The 24305-nt window shown below is 55.1% G+C and overlaps 1 protein-coding gene across 12 annotated transcripts in view; it reads left to right on the top strand.

The window, feature by feature from the left end:
• The window catches only part of DAAM2 (dishevelled associated activator of morphogenesis 2), a 117676-nt gene extending 93727 nt beyond the window's left edge, over window positions 1-23949 (top strand). For 6 of the 12 annotated variants that reach the window (XM_017345097.3, XM_017345100.3, XM_070074106.1 and 3 more), the window contains 15 exons: window positions 800-858; window positions 970-1208; window positions 1712-2014; window positions 5964-6071; window positions 8545-8571; window positions 9550-9656; window positions 10681-10765; window positions 12377-12483; window positions 12613-12701; window positions 16957-17125; window positions 17200-17307; window positions 18466-18526; window positions 19960-20091; window positions 20957-21127; window positions 21376-23949. In XM_017345097.3, coding sequence (XP_017200586.2) covers window positions 800-858; window positions 970-1208; window positions 1712-2014; window positions 5964-6071; window positions 8545-8571; window positions 9550-9656; window positions 10681-10765; window positions 12377-12483; window positions 12613-12701; window positions 16957-17125; window positions 17200-17307; window positions 18466-18526; window positions 19960-20091; window positions 20957-21127; window positions 21376-21597 — 1987 coding nt within the window. In that variant the 3' untranslated portion in view covers window positions 21598-23949. The remainder of the gene's footprint in view (window positions 1-799; window positions 859-969; window positions 1209-1711; window positions 2015-5963; window positions 6072-8544; window positions 8572-9549; window positions 9657-10680; window positions 10766-12376; window positions 12484-12612; window positions 12702-16956; window positions 17126-17199; window positions 17308-18465; window positions 18527-19959; window positions 20092-20956; window positions 21128-21375) is intronic. The other 6 variants (XM_070074108.1, XM_051854763.2, XM_051854764.2 and 3 more) reach the window with 5 other exon arrangements.
• Window positions 23950-24305: the final 356 nt, after the last annotated feature.

Raw genomic sequence — 24305 nt, 5'->3', positions numbered from 1 at the left:
GTTGGGAAGACAGCAAAGGCTCTCTCCAAAGAAATCTCTCCACCAAATACTACCCTTTCTCAGTGCTGTGTCCCCTCCATAGCATGGATCTGGTTGAAGGGCCCACAAGTCATGCACTTACCGCTTCTGCACTTAGATATTTGTGGAAGGAGTGGTTACTGGGATCTCTCCCCTTTCACCCTGGTGTCGAGATGAGAGCATGGTTTTTACCCCTTATTTCAAGGGTCTGATATAGATGAGGCCCTCTTGTTTCAGACATCCTCTTTCACCTCCACACACTCATTTTGTCTTGTATGAGTAGGCGATTTCTCTCACTCTTACACATGAGAAGCCTGCACCATGGTGTGGTCAATACTTTGGTCTCTCTCTGAGGCCAGGGTCTGTTTTCACAAAGGGAGACATGTCATACAAGCAAGGGAAGCCTGAGATTCAGTCCTAGTTAACCTGAGATTCAGTCCTAGTTCACCTGAGATTCAGTCCTAGTTCACCCGCTGAATAGCTCTTGGCAATGTTGCTGGTCTCTGAGCCTCAGGAGCTCGACACGAACCACCAAGGGGTTGGATTCTAAGGCGTCTAAGGTTCTTTGTACTCTGGTAGTGCTCACCGACATGCAATGAGAACTGGGCAGGGGTGGGGACCTGGAGGGACATCTGGGAGCTGGAATCCTAGCCTCCTACGTGTGGCTGGGCAGACTTGAGATCAGGGTCCCAAAGTGGGCAGCAGAGAGGCTTCGTGGCTCCTGGGCAGCTGTGACCGAACATCCGACAAACACGCCACCCTTCCCTCCGCTCCCCACCAGGCTCATCAACGAGAACGAAGTGAAACAGTGGCGGGAGCAGGCCGAGAAGTTCCGGAAAGGTGAGGCACCTGCTGACCGCTCCCTAACCCTCTCCCTGCCCGGCCCAGGACCCATCTCCTGCCATAGAGGGGTGTACAAATGTCCACCAAGCCCTCCTGATCCCTTCGCAGAACACACGGAGCTCATGAGCAGGCTGGAGAGGAAGGAGCGGGAGTGTGAGACCAAGACGCTGGAGAAGGAAGAGATGATGCGGACGCTGAACAAGATGAAGGACAAGCTGGCCCGAGAGTCCCAGGAGCTGCGCCAGGCCCGGGGACAAGTGGCAGAGCTGGTAGCCCAGCTCAGTGACCTCTCAGTACGCGGGCACCCTCTCCCTTTTACAGAGCTGGGCCGAGACCCTGGGCCTCAGGTTAGGGTGGGGAGAACAGTGTGGAGGGCATCTCGGACCCCAGGGTGAGGCAGAGGAGAGAGGGGGGAACCTCACACTAGGCTGAAAGGGACCCCTAAGGCTGCATGAGTGGCATGCTCGTGTTGATTAGAAAGAGCAGCATCGTCTGTGGCTCATGCTGTCCCAGGAAGCACACCTTGGAAAGCATGGTGCAAGCGGGACTTCTGCCCCCTCCCCGTCTCAGCTGGATGTCCTGGTGCAGTCAGTGGCCTGTGCAACTGTATGGGTCAGTCCTGTGGCTGCCCTGTGAGGCTGTGACTCCAGTCGTAACTGTGTGTATGTGTTGGGGGGGTGTTGGACATTTGGGATGCAGAGGGAGCACGTGAGAGCTCAGTGTGCACGGGAGGTGAGAGCCAGATTCGGGGCCCAGCACAGACGGGGAAGAGGGAGGAACGGGAGGGTGGAGGGAACTGAGTGGAAGCAGCTCATGGCTTTCTCCTTTTGATCCTTCTGTCTCCATACAGACCGGCCCGGTGTCTTCTCCACCTCCCCCTGGGGGCCCACTCACCCTGCCTTCTTCCTCGATGACAACCAACGACCTGCCCCCACCCCCACCCCCTCTCCCCTTCGCCTGCTGTCCCCCGCCACCACCACCACCCCTTCCACCCGGTGGGCCTCCCACGCCCCCGGGTGCACCCCCTTGCTTTGGCATGGGCCTGCCCCTCCCCCAGGACCCCTTCCCCAGCAGCGATATCCCGCTCAGGAAAAAGCGTGTCCCCCAGCCTTCCCACCCACTGAAGTCCTTCAACTGGGTCAAGCTGAATGAGGTGAGCTCCTGGGAAGGGGTCCGCGGGTCGTCCTGCAGCCCGTGGCGGTCAGCCCCATGGATGCCTCTGGCCGTTTGCATTTGTCCTTGCTGTGTTCCTCCTCTGTGGCTGCAGAGGGTGGGTTTGTTGGTGCCGGGAGGCTCGCTGTGTGCTGGGGAGAACAACTCTTGTGGGGTGGTTTCTGGACACCTGGTAGAGACACCTACAAACGGAACTTGTGTGTGCTGAGGGCTAATGGAGCCACAGAGATGGCACAGCCTGGGCCAGGCAGGGAGCCTTGTAGATAAGACCAGAACTGGGCTACAGCTTCAAGGACAGGGTTGGTTGGAGACTAAGAGTGGAGATGTAGGCAGGGGATCTGGGCCGACGTGGGGAGCTGAGGACGCTAAGTACAAAGGACTGAAGACTTGGGTGCCCTGAGATGCGGCCAATTGGGCGACTTCTGGGGAGGCCCATACACACCCAGACCAAGAGTTAGGGGTCCTCTGAGAAGAAGCACCAGCCCCAGGCCACACGGGAAGCAGTTTCGCTCTTGGACTTGTGTGAACACAGAGCACAGTGTTCCTGGGTGTCTCAAGACTAGGAACTGAGGACGACTCCTAGCCAGAGTCCTGCTTCTGGTGCTGTCTGGTGGAAAGTCCTGTTATGAGACCAGTCACATTGTCCCTGGAGTAAACACAGAGAGGGCAGATGGTTCCAGTGGACCCAGCCATGTCTATACATCAACAGCAGGCATACAGACTCCAGCTGAAGCTGGGGTGATGGATCTACTCTGATCTTATGTGCACGTCTTGGGCTTACTCTTGGGGGATTCACAGCTGCACCATTGTCTTTGAACTTAAATGAGCTCAGATGGATGCTCACAAGAGATACGAGATTGTTAGTTAGGAAGGTGGCTGTTTGCTAGATGACTGCTCCTAATGCAGACCAGCTGGCCAGCTTGAAGTCTGTTTTATGTAGAGGATTTTGATGGGCAATATAATGGATCATAATAAAAGGAGCCCTGTAAGAGCTTAGTGTTTGGCAAATTAAGACATCTGTTCAAGTAAGCACTTAGGGATCCTGGGGCTGGGTTGAGGGAGAGATCCTAACTTCTAGCCAAAGCAGGTGTGGCTCTAACTAGCCATGTGACCTGTATCTGCCATGCATGTTGTCCCTAACTGACTTGGGTTGTCTGAGATTGTCTCTTAGGTCCCTTCTGCCTTTGGTGTATCAGCTAGGTGGGAAGATGGAGCATGAACAAGACCCATGCATCATCTGTTGTTTCTAGTAACTCCAATCTGAGTTCCGAACACTGTAGGGCCACTTGCTAGCAACATTTTAAAGCAAGATCCTCAGAGTCTGCAGCAACTGGCCTGCAGTGGGGCCCATGGCCGCTTCTCCTCGGCCACAGGTGAGCCAGAAAGGCCAAACACTCTGGAGAACCGAAAGCCACAGGCTGCACAGAGGCATTCAATGTTCTTGGTCAGAAACAACATTTGAATTTATGGCGGCTCAAAAAGGAGAAATAATACACTTTTGTCTCGTCTACTTAATTTAAGGTTTTCAACTGACAGTTTAAGGCCTTCAATGTAATGAATGGTTGGCACGCGTGCCAATGACTAAGGGAGATAGACAAGGCAGCTAATATTTTTGTGACATTTTCAGCCTAGGGAGCTTTGTGCATAGGGTTTTCTCTGGGGTCCAGTAATAGCAAAGCTTCCATGAATTCCCCCAAGGATGCAGAGTAGGCCAGAGGTTTGTTCCCAGCCTGGAGCGGGCAGGTTTGATGGAATATGCTGGAATGCACTTGTAGACTAGTTTGCTGGGGATCTGCAGAGGGGCACTGAGTAAGATCTGAGAGCTACTGTTCCAGTCCCTGGTATGTGATTGTGTGCTGGGGCAGGTGATCTAATCTTGGGGCTTCAGATTGCGGGGACTGGCTGAAGACAGTCCTTGGAACAGTGGCTGACGGGGAGTAGGAGTCATAGGCATATTAGGTCAGTTGTTACTGGTGGCACTGCTGTGCATGCCTATAGTGTATTCTCGCGGTAATCCTCCATCAGCTCAGTGAGGTCAGCCACACTGACTTGGTTTGCTTGTCTGTGACGTGGTCAAAGAATAGCAGCCATCCTGGAGCCCAGGGTCCCGGTGGATGGCCTACACGAGGTCAGCCTGACCGGACAGGCAATGGGCAATGCCCAACAAGAGAAATGTGATGAAGTCTGTTTCTGACAGAGTTCCCTGTAAACAGCATGCTGTCTCTAGAGAGGGGCGTATGCCCTAGGAATCCAGAATGAAGATGTGAGGCCCTGGCCAGAGTGGTGCACAACTTGAACTTGAGAATGATTGTGCATATCAGGGAGACAGAGGTAGGTTAGCAGACAGAGTGTGCGGGGAGCAGAGCTGCTCTTCCTGGCTCCAGACCTCAGTTAGACCCTCAGTGAAGAAGCTGGAGGTCTGGAAGTAGTCGGGGAGTTGGGGGGTGGGCCTGGTGTTTAGGAAGAAGTGAGAAAGATCCTGGTGCTCAGGCTGTGGCCCGCCCAGGGGGGGCTCTCTCCAGTGTTGCATCCTCTCTCCCACCCCAGCTCTTGTCTCCTCGCCCTGGCCTCACCAACCAAGAAGGGGCAGAGGCGGCTTCCCTTGTGGGGGCCTGGATTTAAGTGCGGGTTTCCCTCCAGAAGAGACTCAGGGCCATGCCCACCCACGTGACTTCAGCCAGCCCCCTCCCTGTCTTCCCTCGCTCAGCTCCCCTTCCCGTCTCCTCTCTGCCTCCCTCATCCCCCTTTGCAGGAGCCCAGCCTCTCCTCCCATTCCGTGTGCACACATGCATGCGCGCGCGTGTGCGCGCGCGCACACACACACACACACACACACACATGCTTGTTTCTGCCACAAGAAGAATGTGTCTGTGTTGGGCTTGGCCAGCTGCCTGTATCCCTGGCTGCCATGAGCTTCCCAGGTCTGCGTTCCACCGGAGGGTCCCCAGCCTTCCAAAGGCCACAGGAATGTCCCCACCCCCCGACTCTGGCCTAGCCTCCCCTCTGCAGAGTTTAAGAAAATAACAGTGAGGGGAAAGTATGCTTCTGTCTCCGAGCCTTGCAGAGGGGGAGTTGGAGGAGGGGGATGGGGAGGCAGTGAGCAGGTCCCCTGGCCGCCCTCCAGCCCAGGAGAGCTGGGAGGGTCTCCTCCAGAGGAGGCCAGAGCTCTGATGAGGGGTGGGCTCTGGGCAGAAGCGGGGTTCACTGTGTCCTCTGAGCCATTAGCAGAGCGTTACAAGGTTGCCGGGGTCCAGCTGTGGCTTGGCTCAGAGCCCCCATCCAGGCCCTCGTGCCAGGGTCCCTCCCAGAGATGGGGCAGTGGCTGCCTTGAGAGACCTCAGCATAGGAAACCCTGAGCCCCTTGCACTCCTAGGGCTGGGGGGCGCCTTCCCTGGGCCTCACCTCAAAAGCTGGCTGGTCTGAGCAGGGCCGCTACAGGGGCCAGTCTCCCCACGTTGGTACCTGTCCACCTCTGTGAATCTGAGAAAGTGGGAGGAGGAGTCTTGGGTGCAAGGAACCCATTCCGTGTGGAGGCTCTGAGGGTCCCGAGTATGTATGGGCCCTCATCCTTGCCATGAGTCTGGCCAGCGACGGGGTCAAGGCCAAGCCTGCTGGCCCATGGGGGTGGGGAGCGAGGACCTGTATGAGCGCCCTGAGCATTGCTCTTGCTCTGCCTTTTTTGCCCCCTGGGGCCATTGTTCACTCACTACTGCAGCACTTCCAGGGGTTTCTGGAACATTCTCACATGTGCCCCACACAGAAGGGAGGCCTTGGCCCTGGAGCTGAGTGTTGAGGAGGGGCCGAGGTCTGAGGGGTGGGGTGGGGCGGAGCCTGGCCACTGCAGTGCTGCTGTGGGTTCGGGAGGCTGCGGGCACCCCCATAGTGAAGGAGCTGGCTCAACCGAGCCTGACTCTCACCCTGCATCTTAGGAGCGAGTCCCCGGCACCGTGTGGAATGACATCGACGACATGCATGTATTTCGGATCCTAGACCTGGAGGATTTTGAAAAAATGTTTTCAGCCTATCAGAGGCACCAGGTAAGACTCCTGGCCCCTTGCGTCTTGATATCCAGTCTGACTTCGCACACCACATGCCTTGCCCCTGTCCGAGTTCCCTCCCTCCGTCCTTCCCTCTTCCTCCTCCCTCACACACAGACGCAATGGTGTGTTCTGTGCAGGTCCCATGTTCCTGCTGAGGATGTAGGTGCAGCCACACCCACTTCCCACCACGTCGCAGTTTGTATTTATAGGGCCAATGAGGAACTTCTATTTTGTTTATCTCTCTCTCTCATCCTGGCACTCTGGGGGTGGTCATTGTTGACCAATGCTCTCTTTGACCCAGGGTTTAAGAATTATAGCTGGAAGGCATTATAACTTAAAAAAAAAAACTATTTATTTGAAACATAGAGGGATAGGAGAGACAGAGATTCCCATCCGCTGGTTCACTCCCCAAATGGCCACAGTGTATGGGGCCTGGCCAGGCCAAAGCCAGGAGTCTGGAGCTCCATCTGGGTCTCCCACATGGGTGCAGGGGCCTGAGCACTTGGGCCATCTTCCACTGCTTTCCCAGGCCACAGCAGAGAGCTGGATCGGAAGCAGAGCAACTGATACTCAAATGTGCTCGGATATGGGATGCCAGTGTTGTAAGTGGTGGCATAACCAACCCTGCGTTATCATTTTTTTTTCTTTTGACTTATGCTGAATTTATTCCTGAGCCCTAAGTTTTTTTTTTTTTTTTTCTCTTCAGTTTTATCAGGAACATCTGTTTGTCCTGTGCTACCTCCTCTTCTGGTTTAGGAACAGTGTGTTCCTTTTCAGTGAGATCATCTCAGTGCTGCAGGGGGCGCTCTTGTATGGGGCCATGCGGCCACGGGCTCTGGAGGGGCTGTGGCACATCTTGTGTGCCTGGTTCACTTGGATGTGTTCAAGGACTAGGCAGTCTATACCAAAACCCTCAGTTCTGTGTTACTCTGCACTTGCAAGCACGCACAACAGAAACTCAGTGCTCTTTTTGGCCACCGACCCTGTGTGCACCCCTGCTGCTTGGCCTGGGTGCACCCAGAGATGCCATCGTAATGACGGAATGGCACACGTTGCTTCTTTCTGGCACACCTTGCTTCTTTCGTGTGATGTCGTTCAGATCCTCAGTGGTTTTCAGCTCTGCGTACCCTTGGTGGCCTGGGAAGTTTCTCAGGTTTTCTTAAAGTGAACACAGAGATTGGAACCTCTTGATTTGCACGATGTTGTGGGGTTTTCTAGGTCAAGTGAATAGTGAGCCATTCTCCCCAGTCACTTAAGGCCGCCTGCAGGAACAGGACATTGTCACTTTTCAAACTTCTCTGTTTTCGTCTCCCGACACCCTCAGAGTCTGCTGAGCAGAGGATGCTAACCCGGCAGGGAAGGCCTGCCTGCCACTCTGTGGCCCCTGACTGGCTTGAGGCCAGGGCTGGTCCCTGGGCCCACTCTGCAGGCTCTGTGTGTGGATGGCTGGCCAGCAGGTCTGGGCCTCCAGCCACAGAGGAAGTAGGGGAGGGGGCTGGTGGCCGAACACAGGGCACTCCTGAGGCAGGGGTCTCCAGCTATGCCAAGTTCTGCAGGGGCAAAGCAAAAATGCTGGTTCTGGGACTTCATCCTTTATCAGGAGCTGAGCTGGGGCCTGGGAATCTGCATTGCACTAGCACAGCTGAGGTCCTTCTCCCGAGTCCGGTTTGGGAATCGCTGGTGGCAGAGGCCGTAAGGTCATCACTTGCTCGCTCTCTCTCTGGCCTACTTAGGGGGGATGGCTGCCTCTCTGGGCTGCATTCCACCTTCCTTGAGCCTGCTTAGTCCAAACCCCTGCTCCAGGGCTGGGCTCACCCAGACTGCTGCGTCCCAGTATGCCGCCTATTTCCTGGGACGGAAGTCACATGGCCTTCTCTGTCTGGGGCTCTGGGTGCTGCCGTCTCTCACCTCTTCATGCTCTAGGCAAGTTCTGAGTTGGTGGCTTCAACTCCATCAAGGTCAGTGGGGGAGGACACAGGGGCCGGCTGGGCCTCCTGGGGCCCCTTGAGACAGTCAAAGGACAGACAGAGGGCAAGGAGCAAACTCAAGGGTGCTGGCTTTGCATTGCCTCAATGGATGCAACTCCCTGAACTTCTGGCTCAAGTTTGCTTGGGTCAAAGATGAACTTGTCCTCATCCTCGGGTGCAGGAATGCCCTGAGGTCTCAGCAGAGGAGAGGGGAAGGCAGGCAGTCAAGGCCAGGGGTGGGAGAGCTGGTGCTGGGCTTCCCCGGGAGGAGCTGCCGGATCTGCTGTATCTGGCTTCTCTGTGAGTGCATGCCTGCTTCACGCAGCTCCTGCCCCGTCCTACCGCAGGTCCCCGTCTCCACCTGTGGGGGTCTCACTGGGATGAGGGGACAGAGTAGATGTTGAAGATCCCCACATCCGTCCTGCTGTTCCTGGGTTCCTGAATCTCTTGACTAATGTTGTGCATGTTTAATTCTTTATTGGCTGTGGCTGCTACCTGCCTAGGAGCTGATAACTAATCCTCCCCAGCAGGTGAGTCACTCTCGGGCCTCTGAACGCTCTAACTGCCCACTGCTGTGCTGGGCTGCTGCCCTGCACTGGGCCCCAAAGAGAGGGCTTCTCCATTCCATCTCCAGCCTCACTACCATTCCACACAGGGAGGCGTGGGAAGAGGGCAGTCCCCAGAGAGAGAGGGTGATCATGGGAGAGGGTGGTAATGCAAACGGACTCCCGGAGCAAGGGAAGGGATCGTCCACTGGAGTGACGAGAAGGCTTCTTCTAGGTCTCTGAGGCCCAAGGCAAGGACTGCACAGACTGGGCACTGCACAATGCTAGGACCACAATTCCCAAAGACGCTGACATGGGTGGTGGCCAACGTGGAGCCCATGCTTGGAGGGAGCTCCTAGAGTGAGAACAGTACACCGGGGAGTCTCCAGCCTCCTCCCCCGCCAGGAGGGGGCATAGACAAGGAGGCGTGGGTAGGAGAAGCCCTGACTTCTTGGAACCCCAGAAGGAACTCCACCAGGGATTCTGCCTCACTGTTCCCCCAACTCTGAACCCCTGCATTCCCTTGACTCTGGGCATGCTGGGGTTGGGCCTGAAGTCCCCAGGGGCCAGGAGCTATGGCCTCATGGGAGCTTGGACCCAACTTCTCATCCTTCCCTGGGGAGGGTCCTGGGAGTGGGTAGGAGAGTGGGGGTTGATTCCCTAGGGGGCATGGTAGTTATGTCACATTGCCCAGAGCCTCGGGGATCGGTCACCCCCTGTCCCCTGGATCAGCCCCTTTGCCTGCCTTGCCCGGACAGGATAATCTTTAGAGAGGGGGCTGCTCACTGTGCCCCTCCACCCATCCTGGCCCATGGTAAAGTTCCAGATCCCTCCCCTTCGAGTCAGTTAAGGGCCTCCTCCTGTCTTGCCGGCTTTCCCCGGCAGGAGGGTGGACCCTGGGGGTTGGGCAGGAAGCATACTAGGGAAGACACTCAACTCCTCCCCTTGGCTCCTTGGTTGCAGAAAGAGTTGGGCTCCACCGAGGACATCTACCTGGCCTCCCGCAAGGTCAAAGAGCTGTCAGTCATTGATGGCCGGAGGGCGCAGAACTGCATCATCCTTCTCTCCAAGTACGGGATGGGTTCTGGGTGGGAGGAAACGGGGCCCCTGAGGGGTCAGAGGCCCAAGCCGGGGTGGAAGCAGCTGTGTGTGGGAGTAGGGGGACGGCACCGATCTAGAACCTTGTCCTAGGAGCCTGCGTTGAGCAGCGGCGCACGGCTCTGCCCCACTCACCAGGCCCTCGGACTGGCCTGGTCCACGTCTGGCAGTGGAGCTGCCCAGCTCAGGGAGCAGCTCAGGCCAGGGAGCAGCATGACGTCAGCCACTAAGCATTTCCTGCTGCTGCAGGACAAACAGGGCAGTGTGTGCCCTAACAGCACTGCTTCCGTGCTGGACCTCCCTCCCGTGCCAGGGTCAGAGGGCCTCACCTCCCGTACTATTCTTAGTGTTGGCTCCAGCTGCCACCGGGACGTCTGCACCCCCTCCACCCCTACCAATGCTCCAGGCCTCATTTTTCTCCCAATCTGGGGGAGGGGGTGGTTCCTAATCTCAAGGATTCCCAGCAGATGTGCATGTTGGGGCTGGGGGGAGGCAGGGAAGGGGTGGGGGTGGGGTAAGAGGGTGGCTGCTCCTTCTCCCAGCCAGCAAGACTGACTTGGACAGCTGGGTGGGAGCCGAGGTGCTGTGGGAGACGGAGAGTGATTCTGCCTCTGAGAATGAGAGAAGCAGGAAACCGGCCCCACAGCCCCATCCCGCCTTGGAGATGCAGGCATGGGGAGGAGTAGGGCCAGAAACCCTTTGCCCCGTGTCTTCCATCTACACAGAAGGAGTCCCTTTCCCTCCCAAACATTTCCTTCAGCTCTGTGGAGCCTCAAGTGATAGACAGGAGACTTGGTGCAGTTAGAGGCACAAATGCTCGTTCCACAGTCTGGAGAGAATCACGGGGCTTAGCCTGGTAGACGACAGAGCAGGCCAGCAGGGTTCCCGTCCTGTTGGGGAGAAGGCAGAGGCTGCACCTCCTGGGGGGAGGGGGTGGGGCTGTCTCCAGCCTGGGGACCCAGCTGGCTGCTGCTCAGCAGGTGGGTTTTGCCTTAGGTTGAAGCTTTCCAATGAGGAGATCCGGCAGGCTGTCCTGAAGATGGACGAGCAGGAGGACCTGGCCAAGGACATGCTGGAGCAGGTGAGGTCGTGCGGCAAAGGGCAGGGGAGCTGACCCTAAGGGGCAGCCATTCCCTCCCCAGCAGCCTGCAGAGAGCTGAAACTCCTGGGTCCAGGAGCAATCAGCCTGAGGGAGTGAGGGAAAGTTTCTGGAAACCTCCCTGGGCCAGCCTTTCTGGGGGAAGGCTAGAGGAGATAGGGGCTACAGTGCTCTGCAGGCCTCAGGGTAGAGTCAGAATGTATAATGATTTTTTTCTTCTCTAAATCTCTTCCTCCTCAATTTATCATGCCCTTTAAGAGAAATGTAGGAAATATCAATAAAAAAGCACCATCAATTGGGGTTTATTAAAAGTAGGAACTTCTATCTAACAAAAGACACAATTACTAGGTGAAAAGACAAACTTGAGAAGGAGATACCTGCCGCGTGTGAAAAGCTCATGGAAAATCTTTTAATTCCATTTTCTGTAGACTTTTTGAAGTTCCCTCATATCTAACGAAAGGTCTCGCGTCCAGAATAAAGAACTCCATGAATCCAAGGCAATGAAAAAAAAAAGGAAAAGAAAAAAAAACTTAAAAATGAGCAAAAGATTTGAACAGGCACTTCATAAAAGGCCACTTGTAAACACCAGTGAGCATGTAAAAAAGTGTTCAATACTGTTAAAATCATCATAGATGCAGCCAGACGCCAGGGGATGGTGGTCCCCACACCCACCCACCAGAAAAGTGAAAATTAAAAAGACTGACAATGCCAGGTGCTGGCAAGGATGTGAAGCAATGGGAATTCTCATCCGGCACAGTCCTTTTGGAAAACTATTTGGCGGTGCATACCAAGGCTAAACATACATGAACGCCTTTGCCCTGTCATCCCACTCTTAGGCACATTCAAGTGCAAGCATTGACTGTAAGACACACACAGGAGTATTTATAGCAACTTTATTTTTAAAGCTCTCAAAATCTGAGCAGCTCGAAAGCCCCTAGTGGGAAAGGGAGCACAGAGTGTGGCATAGCCACACCGTGGACTACTGCTCGGCAGTCAGGGGCACAGATGCCCAATACTCACACTGTGGATGACTCTCAGACATTGTGTACAGTGAAAGAAATGAGACACAGCCGAGAGCACACAGCACAGCCGAGAGCACGCGGCACAGGCTCGTCCCCATGCGGGCCGGAGACCGGTGAACCCAAGGCGAGGGAGTTCACTTGAGAAGCTACTTTGGGAATGGATGTGATGCAAGGCTGTGGGAGTGTTCTGCATGTCGACCCTGAGACATGGCTCCGTGGGCAGGAAGTTTTGACAAAATGCATTGAACTTGCTCGTTGAAAGCAAGTGCATTTTCTCTCACCTAAGTGACAGCTCGCTACAATTTGCTTAAAAAGCAGAGATCGCTGAGCCGGGTGTTTAAGAAGGGTGTACTGTGTATAAGTCACATCTCATTTCTGAAGGGTGAAAACAGAATTCTGAAGCTGGGTGGCCTGGCGTTGTCTTTGGGCAGACAGAAACATATCAGCCAGTACCCGTGAGGGGACTTCTCTTTTCAGCCCCCTCCCCATCTTGAGCAGAGGTGGTATCTGGGCTTACCCCCCCAACCCCCGCTCGCTCACCAGGGTCCTGCCTGTCATCTCCTCTTTGCAGCTCCTCAAATTCATCCCAGAGAAGAGTGACATCGACCTCCTGGAGGAGCACAAACATGAGATTGAGCGGATGGCCCGCGCTGACCGCTTCCTCTACGAAATGAGCAGGTGGGGCCAGCAGGGTCCTGCCGAGGGGAATGGAGAGCAGGGAGGTGGCAGGCTCCAGAGGAGGACGGGGCTGGGGCTGGGGTGGGGGTGGTGTGGGCTGCCCTGCAACGCAGCTCGCCCTCTCTGCAGGATTGACCACTACCAGCAGCGCCTGCAGGCCCTCTTCTTCAAGAAGAAGTTCCAGGAGCGGCTGGCTGAGGCCAAGCCCAAAGTGGAAGGTAGGACTGAGGGGCAGGAGGAGGCCTGGAGTGGCGCAGCATCTGGGAGAGCCAGGGTGGAGGGAGTCCACTGAGATGCCGAGGGAGACGCCTTCCTTATTCTCCAGCCCAAAGGAAAACAACATCAAGGATGCAATTTAAAAGCACACCTGTCGGTCTGGCACCGTGGCTCAATTGGCTAATCCTCCACCTGCAGTGCCAGCACCCCGGGTTCTAGTCCCGGTTGCTCCTCTTCCAGTCCAGCTCTCTGCTGTGGCCTGGAAGGCAGTGGAGGATGGCCCTAGTACTTAGGCCCTGTACTCGCATGGGAGACCAGGAGGAAGCTCCTGGCTCCTGGCTTCAGATTGGCACAGCGCGCCAGCTGCGGTGGCCATTTGGGGGGTGAACCAACGGAAGGAAGACCTTTCTCTCTGTCTCTCTCTCTCTCACTGTCTAACTCTGCCTGTCAAAAAAATAAAAATAAAGCACACCTGTCGTGAGCATCTGCCCTTGTGTGTAGTAGCACAAGTGCCTGCCTCTTGTCAATGCTCCCTAGGATTCAGCATTCAGACTCTCCCAGGTGGAGCTCACATTGATACCTGCACAGGACAGGAGCCCTGGGAGGCTGATATCAGCTAGCACCTGGAACAGTGGCTGGAACTTCTTCACTCCCCAAGTCTTACCTCCTGCAGAGTACTAATTGCGTAGGAGGCCTCCAGGCACATTACTTAAAGTATGAGCTGGTCAGAAAGTAGGACATTGCACTTGGTGAGCCCCAGAGGCATCTGGTTTTTGGAGCTAGAGAAAGCCCCTCCAACACAGTGAGAAATTCATATTCCAATGAGAACCATGTGCCCACCCAGGATGTGCATGGTCTCATCCACTGCTCAGAGCAATCCCATGAGTGAGTGCTGCTGTGAACCTCTGTGTGCCTGTTTTCTCATCTCTAAAACAGGGCTGTGCTAGTTGCTATGTCACATTACCGGTGGGTAAGCAAGTCAGAAAGCTGTTCTTCAAAGCCCATGCCTTCACTTGGGCTGCTGGTGGGGAGGGCCAGGCAGCTGTCAGCCCACAGGTCAGACGTGCACCAGGGCAGGCAGAAGTGGGAAGGGGCCATGAGGCTCCTCTGTGGAGAGGACAACCATGCCCCCCTCCCTCCTCTCTAGAGGACGGGGTCATCAGAGTGGAGAAAGAGCGCCTGTGTTGTAGGTGCCACGGGTGACCGCTGGCACCAAGCAGAGCACAGCTCCCCGCTGCAGGACCAGTCTGCATCCCCTGAGCCACGTGGTGTGAGCAGAGCCCATTCTGCATCCTCTGTGTACCCTGGAGTTTGCAGAGCTCAGGGCAGACATTTCCTGTAATGCGGACCCTCTCCCCCACCTCACACCACATGTACGTGCACGCACACGCACACCCTACTGCTAGGAACCTGCAGGCTGTGATCGCAGATAACCGGTGCCGGGGGGGGGGGGGGGGGGGGGAGGAAGGAGACAGCAGGAGTCTCTGTCTGTCGGGTCTGGCCCTGTCGCCTCGCCCTGGTGCTGCGTGAATCCTTATCTTCATCAGGACTTTCTTGCATCCTGCTGCAGACTGCCTTTGGGGCCTGAGGCACAGATAAGGCATGTGCTCAACTGTGTGTGTGTGTGTGTGTGTGTGTCTTGAGTCAGTGGAGCAACTGTGGGCAACTGCTGTTTGCAGCTATGGGGCCAGAGTAGCTTAGCCACCGGGGAGGTTTCATTCTGGACAGCTTCCTGCACGCAGAAGCGCACTGCTAGGCTCGCCCTAAGAGTCAGTGCACGCTCAGGAACGAGGCTCCCTTTAAGGTCAAGCTAAGACCGCAACACGTGTGTGGAGCAGCAAACCTGCTGGGGATGGCTGCCCCCATAGCCCTGGTCTGTGACGATTGCCCTGCTGTGGTTGAACAGTCTAGGATGCTGTTCGCTTCAGGAGCTGGGTAGGGAAGAGGCACCTGAGGTTGCGTATTATAGAATCAGATCAGTGTGCTTACGTGGGGCAGAGACAGGAGGATTGTTCTGGAGCTGGAGTTCGTAGTCCTTCTTCCAGTCCTCCCGGTAAGTGATCCTGAAAGACCTAAGGTTTAGCCTATCCCAGCTGGCAAGTGAGCTACAGTGACACCCACCCTCCCATCCCCTAGCAAGCAGGGGCTCTGGGTCAAGTCACCAAAAATCAGTTCAGCAAATTTGACAGATTTACCAATTCTTCTATGAATATATTCATGAGCATATTCTTGAATATATATATATATGTTCATTGCTGAATATACCAAATTTACCAATTCTTATTGTGAATACACTGAATATAGTCAAGATGACTATGGTTGCAAATGTAATATTCATATTAATATAGTCATGATTATATTATCCTTGTGAATAGGTCTAAAATGTCAGGATTACACATGGAAGTTTTCCCATTTACACCGATTTCCTTTGAACGCTTGTCATTTTCTGTTTTGCCAACATTTTAGCATTTTCAGGTGAATTCCTTTGCAAATTTTTCAAATAGCAAATCAACCCTAGAAAAGTCACCCACATGAGATGTGGATTGAGTTCTAAGCTCCCAGCTTAAATCCTGGCAGGGGGCCACTGTGGACATTTGAGGAGTGGGCATGTGAATGGGAGTACCTTCTCTTTGCCTCTCAAATAAATAAATGCAATTTGATAAAGAAGAAACAAAACTGGGAATGCCCAGATACTCAGTAGCAGTATTGCTGTTTTTAGATCATAGAGCACACTTGTGTTCAACATCTCAGTAGCCACCGACAAGCCGTATTTAATTTCTCATGTTCACGGTTCCTTTGTCTTCAGTCTCCTGTTTTTGCCTGCCACTCCCGTGTTCTGCAAACTTTTAGTCAAGTGGTCTTCACGGTCAGCACGTTAAGGAACGTTAGGTTTGATGTGAGCCAAAGATCATAGGATGATCTGATCATCTTATCACCACTTTAGTCTAAAAGCATATTCTACAACCAGTAGCCAATATCTCAGTGTAGAGTTCATATTCCACCTCTACACAGTCACCATAAAGACCTAATGGCTGAGGAAGGGCCAGATACACACATCAGAAGGAAATACTGAACTTTTGGTTACTATTAGCCCTTGTATTTCTAGCAAATACATCATGAAAGGTATTGGAAGGAAATGGTTAAAATCTAATATTGGAAAAGTGTAAAAACAATATTCAGTAAGATGACAAGTAATTTATTTCATCAAATCTAAGATAGCATCAACTATGAAGCACAGTATTTTAATTGATCCCATGTGAAAATTTAATGGATAGATTTTCTTTCTTTCCAGAAAATCAATAAAACATAGCATTTCAAAACAGGCAGAAGTGATCCCATAGTGTGTATAATGTAGAAATTAAAATTGTAAATGCTAGTTTTACTTTTTTAAAAAGGTCTATTTATTTATTTGAAAGTCAGAGAGAGAGAGGGAGAGGCAGAGACAGAAAGGTCTTCCACCCACTGGTTCACTACCCAAATGGCCAGGACTGGACCAGGCAGGAGCCAGGAGCTTCTTCTGGGTCTCCCATGTGGGTGCAGGTGTCCAAGGACTTGGGCCATCTTCCACTGATTTCCCAGGCCATTAGTAGGGAGCTGGATCAGCACTGGAGCAGCTGGGACTTGAACTGTCGCCCATATGGGATGCCGGTGCTGCAGGCGGAGGCTTAACCCAGTATGCCACGTGCCAGCCCCAAGGTTTACTTTTTATTTATTTTCATATTTTATTCAAAAAACAGACAGAGGCCTTCCATTCACTGGGTCACTCCTCAAATGCCTGCAACAGCTGGGGCTGGGCCAGTTGGAAGCCAGCAGCCTAGAACTCACCCAGGTCTCCCACGTGGGTGGCAGGGACCCAAGTACTTGAGTTGTCAGCTGCTGCCTGCCAGGGTGCACATCAGGAATCTGGGATTCAAGTCCAGGTGCTCATATCAATGCAAATGTCCCAGGCAGCATCTTATCTGTTGGGCCAATGTCCACCCCACATACTGGTTTTAGAAACATGAAAATGTTCCATCCACGTATATATACCACTAATCTTAAAATACGTACGAGAGAGAGATTCCCACATTCGTGTTCTCAGCAGAGCCAGTGAGTTCTGAGAGTGGCTGTCTGGTAGATGGGGTCGGGTGGATGTGGGGGTGCAGCATGCATGGGAATTCTGAGGGTGGGAGTAGTCGCCATCTTCCCAGGGTGCTGGGGGCCCAGCTGCCCTGGCTGAGCCCAGGCGGGGCCCTGACCTGTCCCCTCCCCTTGCAGCCATCCTGCTGGCCTCTCGGGAACTGACCCGCAGCAAGCGTCTGAAGCAGATGTTGGAGGTCGTCCTGGCCATTGGCAACTTCATGAACAAGGGCCAGCGCGGGGGCGCCTACGGGTTCCGGGTGGCCAGCCTCAACAAGATCGCCGACACCAAGTCCAGCATCGACAGGTGGGGACCCACTCCCCTGCACCCCAAGACCCTTCACTTCCTTTTCAAAACAACCTCCCTCATTCCCTGCACAGAAACATCTCCCTGCTGCATTACCTGATCATGATCCTGGAGAAGCACTTCCCCGACATCCTGAACATGCCTTCGGAGCTGCAGCATCTCCCCGAAGCCGCCAAAGTCAAGTGAGGGCACCCCCTCCCCCACCCGCCCTCTGCCTGTGACTACTATGTACACTCAGCCGAATTTCCTGCTTCAGGCCCTGTGCTGGGAGGGCTAGGAATGGCCTGGATCTCAGAGTCTGCTTCTGGGAGCACCAGAGACCGTCTGCTCTAGAGTCCTTATTGTAGAGATGCTTCCAAAAAGCACTAGTAGAGCAGTTGGGGATGTTACTAACTCTGTTACTGCCGTGGAAAGTGGCCCACTAGAAGAGTCAGGAAGCTGGCTCGGGTTGTTCCATACCAGGGGCGAGGAGCTGTGCATCTCCTGTCACTCATTAGCTGAGGGGCTCTGGGGCATGGGGGCAAAGTCTCACATACAGAGAGGCGGCTCAGGCTCAGAGAAAAAGTGCTCAGCCGGTTTGAAGAACCGGAGTCATGCACTCGAATGGGTGGTCCAAGAAACCATGGGTGGTAGTCCAACAGCATCTACCGCAGTCAGACCTGAACACCAAGGCAGGTAGAAGCCATCTCTGGTAGAACCAGAAACATAGTGGTGTGTAATGCTTCTGACAGGTACGTAATGCCTGCTGCACACAAGGTGCTGTAGGAGGTTAAGACCTTGTATGCATTTCCTGGTGCTTACAAAAGTGGATACGGTCATGGGTTAGGTGGGGTGGTGGGAACATCATGGAGTGGACTCTTGCAGGAGGTTGCTGCCGGGGACATAGCACACTGAGTCACAGTCGACTTCTGTATGGTTTTAAGTAGAAATAACAAAAAGGTAGTATAATAAGTACACAAGCCAGTAACATAACGGTGTGTTTTCAGTGCTCTGTACTTTAGGCAATGCTCTTACACAAGACACAGCACAGTAGGTTGCCTGTATCAGCATCTTCTCCCCACACTCCACATAAGCGATGCATCATGGGACAGTGACAGGATGGCCTCTCCACGGAAGTTTTTCGAGTCCATAATAATCTGGCAGGACTGCCATTGTATGTACGGTCTGCCCTTGACCATAACGTGACATGGTATGTGACTTGTGAACATAAGCTGGAGGCCACGGAAGCTAGGGTCACCTGCCACTGGCCAGGTCCACCGACTCTGAGCCATTCCCTCAACCAGTCTGGGTCCCCAGGTGTAGAGCTGATGCCCCTCCTCCCCTCCCTGTGTCTCCTGCAGCCTGGCAGAGCTGGAGAAGGAGGTGGGCAACCTGAAGAGGGGGCTGAGAGCAGTGGAGGTGGTGAGTATGGCCCCTGTACCTGCCTGGGTGGAGGGGATGCAGGCGGAGGAGGAGTGGTGGCTTGTGCCATCTGTGCCAGCTGCTCCCTGGTGCCAGAGCTGATGGTGGACCCCAGGGCACAGAAACCTGTCTGATGCAGTTATGTGATTCCAAGCTCCTGGCTGGGGTGAAAGCCAGGACAGTGACTGGATTATCTGGGCATCTCAGGCTGTTTCTGTGCCATCGTCCAACATTATGTCCATTTGGCTTGTAGGGTGGGATGAACCATTAATCGGTGTGGTTAAGTTTGATCCTCATGGTTCCCATCCCTGGGAAGCTGGCTCAGGGCAGGCAGTATGATGCTGTGGATTCATTCTGAGAGGAGGAACGTGGTGGGGATAAGAGGCGTGGAGTCACCACACAGACCCCGGGAGCTGGTGAAAGCAGGCCAGAGGCAAGCAGCCTGCAGACTCATTTATTTCAGTTGGTACAGCAGCTTATAGTCAAGGCAGCCAATCCAGTCAAGGGGCGGTCTATGACCTAACCAATAGCAGCCTGTTGCCAGGCAGGCTCCGTTGTCAGTGGCCATCTTGGCATGACCTTCTCATTCCACCACAGCAGTGCACAGTGTGGCTGTGGGCACTGCTGTCCCTAGAAGGTCCTTGTGCACTTGGGCTGCCACAACATGACAGTCTAAACTGGGGGGCTTGTAAGCAGGGGACGGTCCCTTCTCAGCACTGGATGCTGGCGTGTCCAGGAGCAATTTGCTTTCTCAGACAGTGAGTGCATTTGTACCATGTTCCCGTGCAGTCGAAGGGATGAGCAAGCTCCCTTGTGTCCCTCTTGTACGGCACCTGTTTCATTCATGAAAACTTGGTTCTCGTGACCTAATTGCTTCCTTACACCATGGATTTGGGGGTGAGGATCTCAACATGGGGATCTTGGCAGGGCACACATTTAAAGCCACACTGCCAGGTCTCTCATCCCCACCCTCCCTGCTCTGGCCACTTCTTAGCTAATACTGTCTCTGGCCCTGGATGAGGCTGGCCTGGTATCAGCATGTCCTTGATCCACTGCAGTCCACAGCTAGGAACTAAAGACCCTTTTCGTCTTCACCATGGGGCAGCAGGGAGAGAGAAAGGGCAGGGGAGAAAGGACTTAGCAAGCTTAGGTGAAGTAGGAGAAAGAAGCTCTTGTTGCCACTAAGAGGGAGAAAAGCAGGGATCTGCAGATGTGTCACTGTGCAGGCCTGGAAGGGCTCCTCCAGGTCTGGGCTGTGAGCCAGCAGCCCCAGGGGCCTTTGCCCAGCAGGTGAATCACTGGGGGTCTTGTTTAAAGGCTGACTCAGATGCAGTGGGCCTGCGTGGGGGCCAGGTAGTCTGTATTGCCGAAAATTGCCTAGTTGGCCTCCAGCTGGAGGCTCAGCTGTCTGTCCATCCGTCTGTCCTTGGCAGGAGCTAGACTACCAGAAGCGCCAGGTGCGGGAGCCCAGTGACAAGTTTGTCCCCGTCATGAGCGACTTCATCACGGTGTCCAGCTTCAGCTTCTCCGAGCTGGAGGAACAGCTCAATGAGGCCAGGAACAAGGTAAGGGCACCCCAAGCCCCTCCCGGCTGCCCCCTCCACTTCCCCCGACCCTCACTGCACTGTGGCCCAGCTCCTTCACCCGGGGCCACTGAGCTTTGAGGAAAACCTGTGTCTGTCCCCTACAGGCATTGACAATCACACTCTGCAAAGGCCATGGGCCTTTGAGCGGGCACCATGCTAAGTGTTTTAGTGATTTGCCCCATCATCTCTTACAGTTTGCCCAACATACAAAATGCCCTCTGATAGAGGTGTACACTGAGAAACAGGTGAAGCGGCTGCCTAGCTGTGAGTGATAGGATTCGGTTAGAAACCCGGCTCCCCACCCACCTGTGTTCATGTTCACGCAATGTGCACATGGATCCCGTGAGGGAAGGGCAAGCAGGGGCCTGGGCTGGAACCTGACAAGTTCCCAGGAGGTGCACAGGTGGCTGGTCCAAGGGGCTCACTTTGAGTGGTGGGTCTTTCCTGGAGGATAATGAGTGGGTTGGTTTAGAGAAGGTGGTTTCCAATACAATCACAACAGTGACTGGCACTTGTAATACTAGAAGTAATTCTATTACTCTCCCCATTGTACAGGTGGGGTAGTGGAGGCACAGCACGGCTAAATAACTAACCCAGTCACCAGCTGACCTCGGAGGTCCTTTGGGATTCTGCTCAGACACTTCTTGCCCATAGGAAGGGCTTCCCAACGTCTCTACCTCCTGATCCCAGGCCTACACCATTAGGGACCAGCGGTGTCTCTCTAGCAGGCTGTCAGCTGTTCAACCCCGCACCCCAGCAGTCCTACACTTGGCCAGCTCACTTCAGGGTGAGGCCATCAAGCTCTGGGGTGACGGTCACCAATCTTGTTCCCCTCCCCTGACAGTTCGCCCAGGCCCTGATGCACTTTGGGGAGCAGGACAGCAAGATGCAGCCGGACGAATTCTTTGGCATCTTCGACACCTTCCTGCAGGCCTTCTCGGAGGCTCGGCAGGACCTGGAGGCCATGAGGAAGAGGAAGGAGGAGGAGGAACGCCGGGCACGCATGGAAGCCATGGTGAGAGGGCTGGGCCAGAGGGAGGACGAGGGGAGGGTGTGTGGGGCAGGCAGGGAGCAAGGCACGTGGCGGGAGCCACTGCCAGCCTGGCAAAGACAGCAGGTGCAGGGGGCAAGTAAGAGCATCCCAGTGGTTTACTGTGGCCATGGCTGGGAGGGCACGGGGTGGTTAGAGGACCATGGGTGGTTCGCCCTGTCCTGGCCCACATTCCCACGAGGGTCTCAGCCTGCCACCCTCCTGCCCCGCAGCTGAAGGAACAGAGGGAGCGCGAACGATGGCAGCGGCAGCGCAAGGTGCTGGCGGGCGGCGCGTTGGAGGAGGGCGGCGAGTTTGATGACCTGGTGTCGGCACTGCGTTCCGGGGAGGTTTTCGACAAGGACTTGTGCAAGCTCAAGCGTAGCCGCAAGCGATCCGGGAGCCAGGCCCCAGACGTCACCCGCGAGCGGGCAATAAACAGGCTGAAGTATTGACCTGCGGACTGGGGGCCCTGGAGACCCCGAGACAGGGACAAGCCGGAGGTGCTGGTTGCGGGAGGCGGTGCGGCTTTGGTAGTTTGGTGCTGGTGGGTTCAGAGCCCTGGGCTGGGCCCTGGGCTGTAGGGGGCTGGACCAGGTATTTCCCTCCACTCACCTTAAGGAGCTCCTTCCGCCTCCCTTGCACGTTCTTTCTGGATCCGGGTCCCTCTTGGAGGCTGCCTGGCACGCCCCAGGCAGGCCCTCCCCCCATTCCCTCCCACGGGCAGCCTCATGTGGACACAGAAACGTTCCAGAGCTCAACGAGAGAGGCTCCCGTGCAGTGGGGAGTGTAGGTGGGTTGAAGGAATCCAGACGCTGCTGAGAGAAGGCGCCGTGGAGCATGTGGCTGCAGTTCCAATCCTCTTGGACGGACAGGAAGGAGGCACTGTGCGTTCTAATCAGCTCTGGTGTGTTCCAGGAAACGAGTGCTGGGATCGTGCTACAGGGACCAAAGCCTGGCAGAGCAGCAATGTCTGTCTCCTACAGCACAAACCCGCTGGCTTCCCTCACGTGTTTTTAAGTCTCTCTGCCTCCCTTCTACCCCGCCCTCCCCTGGCATCCTGTCTACTAATCCACAGTCCAGAGACCTCACGTTTGTGTCCCTGGCTCACTGCCAGGTCCTTGATGGGCTGGGGAGGGGGGGAGTGGTCCAGGAAAGGTCCCCAGTCCTTACCACACCTGTGCCTTGGGCACAGAGATCCTGCAACAGATGTGCCCCCACCCCACCAGTACCACCTGATCAGTATTATCAGGAGAGATGACCGTGGCCTCCTGTGTTGTCCAGGAGTTCCTTGCAGCCCTTTGCCAAGGGCAACACCTGACAGCCCCAGCTCTACCAAAGAGCTCCTTGGTCTACTTAGTGTTAATCACTCAGACCCCTTCTCTTCCTCTGACCTCTGTGGCTGGGCAGAAGCCACGATGGCCTCCCAGTCTTTCCAGCCTGCCTGTGCACGCCCGGTGTAAGGGTGGCCTTGCCCCGAGGCGTTCAGCTCAGGGGCAGGGAAGAGGAGTAGGCAGAAGCAGCCGTAGCTGCAGTGCCTGAAGGAGCCCCAAGGGGCCCGTTCCGAGTGTCCCTTCCACACCTACTTCCACTGGGGCAGGTGGGACAGCTGTATCCCCAGCACTTTGCCTCCTTCCAAGAGGGAAGCGTGTGAGGTCAGTTCACCCAGGCTCTTGTTCTGGGTTCACCGAGCATCTTCGGGAGACCAGCCCCTCCCCCCTCCTGCTCTTTCCTTGTCTCGCACCTTCTGATCTAATCCCCCAGCACTGCCCAAGGACAGCCTGCTGGGCGGGGCCCGCTCTTCAGCAGTAGCTGCAGAGGAACAAGCGCAGAGCTGTGAGCCCAGAACGTGTGTTGGTTCGAGGGAGCGGCACGTGTGTTCTGGTGGGAGGCGTCCTAGCAAGTGCGAGCCCGGCTGGTACGAGTGTGACGGGGCCGCCCTGGAACCCAGAAGAGGGCGAGGTGAAGGGTGAAGACTCCCAGAAGGGGCTGTGGAGCACTTCAGAGTCTCCATCTGCACAGCCACGAGCCCACACTGCAGGAAGCAGGCCCTGGGACGGCGGGGCGTCCCTGCTCCAGCTGACCCGGCTGAGGTCGGCCTCGCCCGCAGCCGGCAGGGAAGGCTCCGCTTCTGCCCGACGAGCAGGTCTGGATGTTGGCACTGGATAGGCACGAAGGAAGACAAGGGCTACGGAAGCATTCGATCCTCAGAAGAGCAGAGTTTGGTTTCGCTGTTTACAGAGGGACGCACATAGTCCCGGAGCCCAGCCTCCTCACCCCGCAAGATTTCTTCTTCTCTATTTATTAATTTTTGGAGCTGGCCAGCGGCTCTGGTACTAGAAACTGTCGTGGCCAGGTCGCCATTAGTGCCTTAGACCACAGGTCGTGGTCAGCTCAGCAAGAAGGGGGCTGGTGCCCGCGAGGCGGCCGAGCTGGTCATTTTTAGGTGAAATGTTAACCCTGGGTCTTCTATTCCCCAGCTGTCTAATTTTGTGTGCAGTGGAAAATTCATAGTCAACCTCAAACAAGCTGTGGCCTCAGCAGCAGCAGCAGCTCTTGCTCCTCCCCTGGGAGGGAACGGCAGTGGGAGGAGGACTTTCTGCAGGCAGAGGGGCAGGGGCTGGTCCAGGCTCTCCCCACGCCCGTTCCACTTCACCAGCTGTGCCACCTCCACCAGGGAGGCCTCCTGCTCTCACTGGCGACCAGTGAGGCTTGTGTACAAAATCCGCCATGTCCTTCTTACCTGCACCTTTTTAATAAGAATATATTGTCATACTAAAAAAAATATTAAATCCATACCATCCCCAGTCTGCCTTGAAACGTGTGCTTCTTCCCACGTGGGCTCTCAGGGTGGGCACAGCCCATATACCCTGGAGCCCGCCTGTCTGTGAGAACCGCTGGCTTACAGTTGCAGGAACCTTGCAAGCCATGGGCCGTTAGATTTGGTAGTATGCCACCGGGAATATTCCCAGCACAGAAGTTGTTGTCCAGAGAGTCAGCTTAACTTGTGCCAGCACCCCTTGGCACAGGGCCCCACAGAGGAGACCAGAAGCGGGCCAGCCTGGTGTTGGAAGACGTGAGAAGCAGGGACCTATAAGTGCATGAAAAGCTGGGTTGCAAGCACCATGCTGGGCTGCCCCTGGGGTACCTGCAAGGTCTCCCG

This window comes from Oryctolagus cuniculus, chromosome 5 (assembly GCF_964237555.1).
Source record: "Oryctolagus cuniculus chromosome 5, mOryCun1.1, whole genome shotgun sequence".
Classification (NCBI taxonomy): Eukaryota; Metazoa; Chordata; class Mammalia; order Lagomorpha; family Leporidae; genus Oryctolagus; species Oryctolagus cuniculus.
Note: the sequence above shows the minus strand (reverse complement) of the source record. Positions and strands in the feature narration are given on the sequence as shown.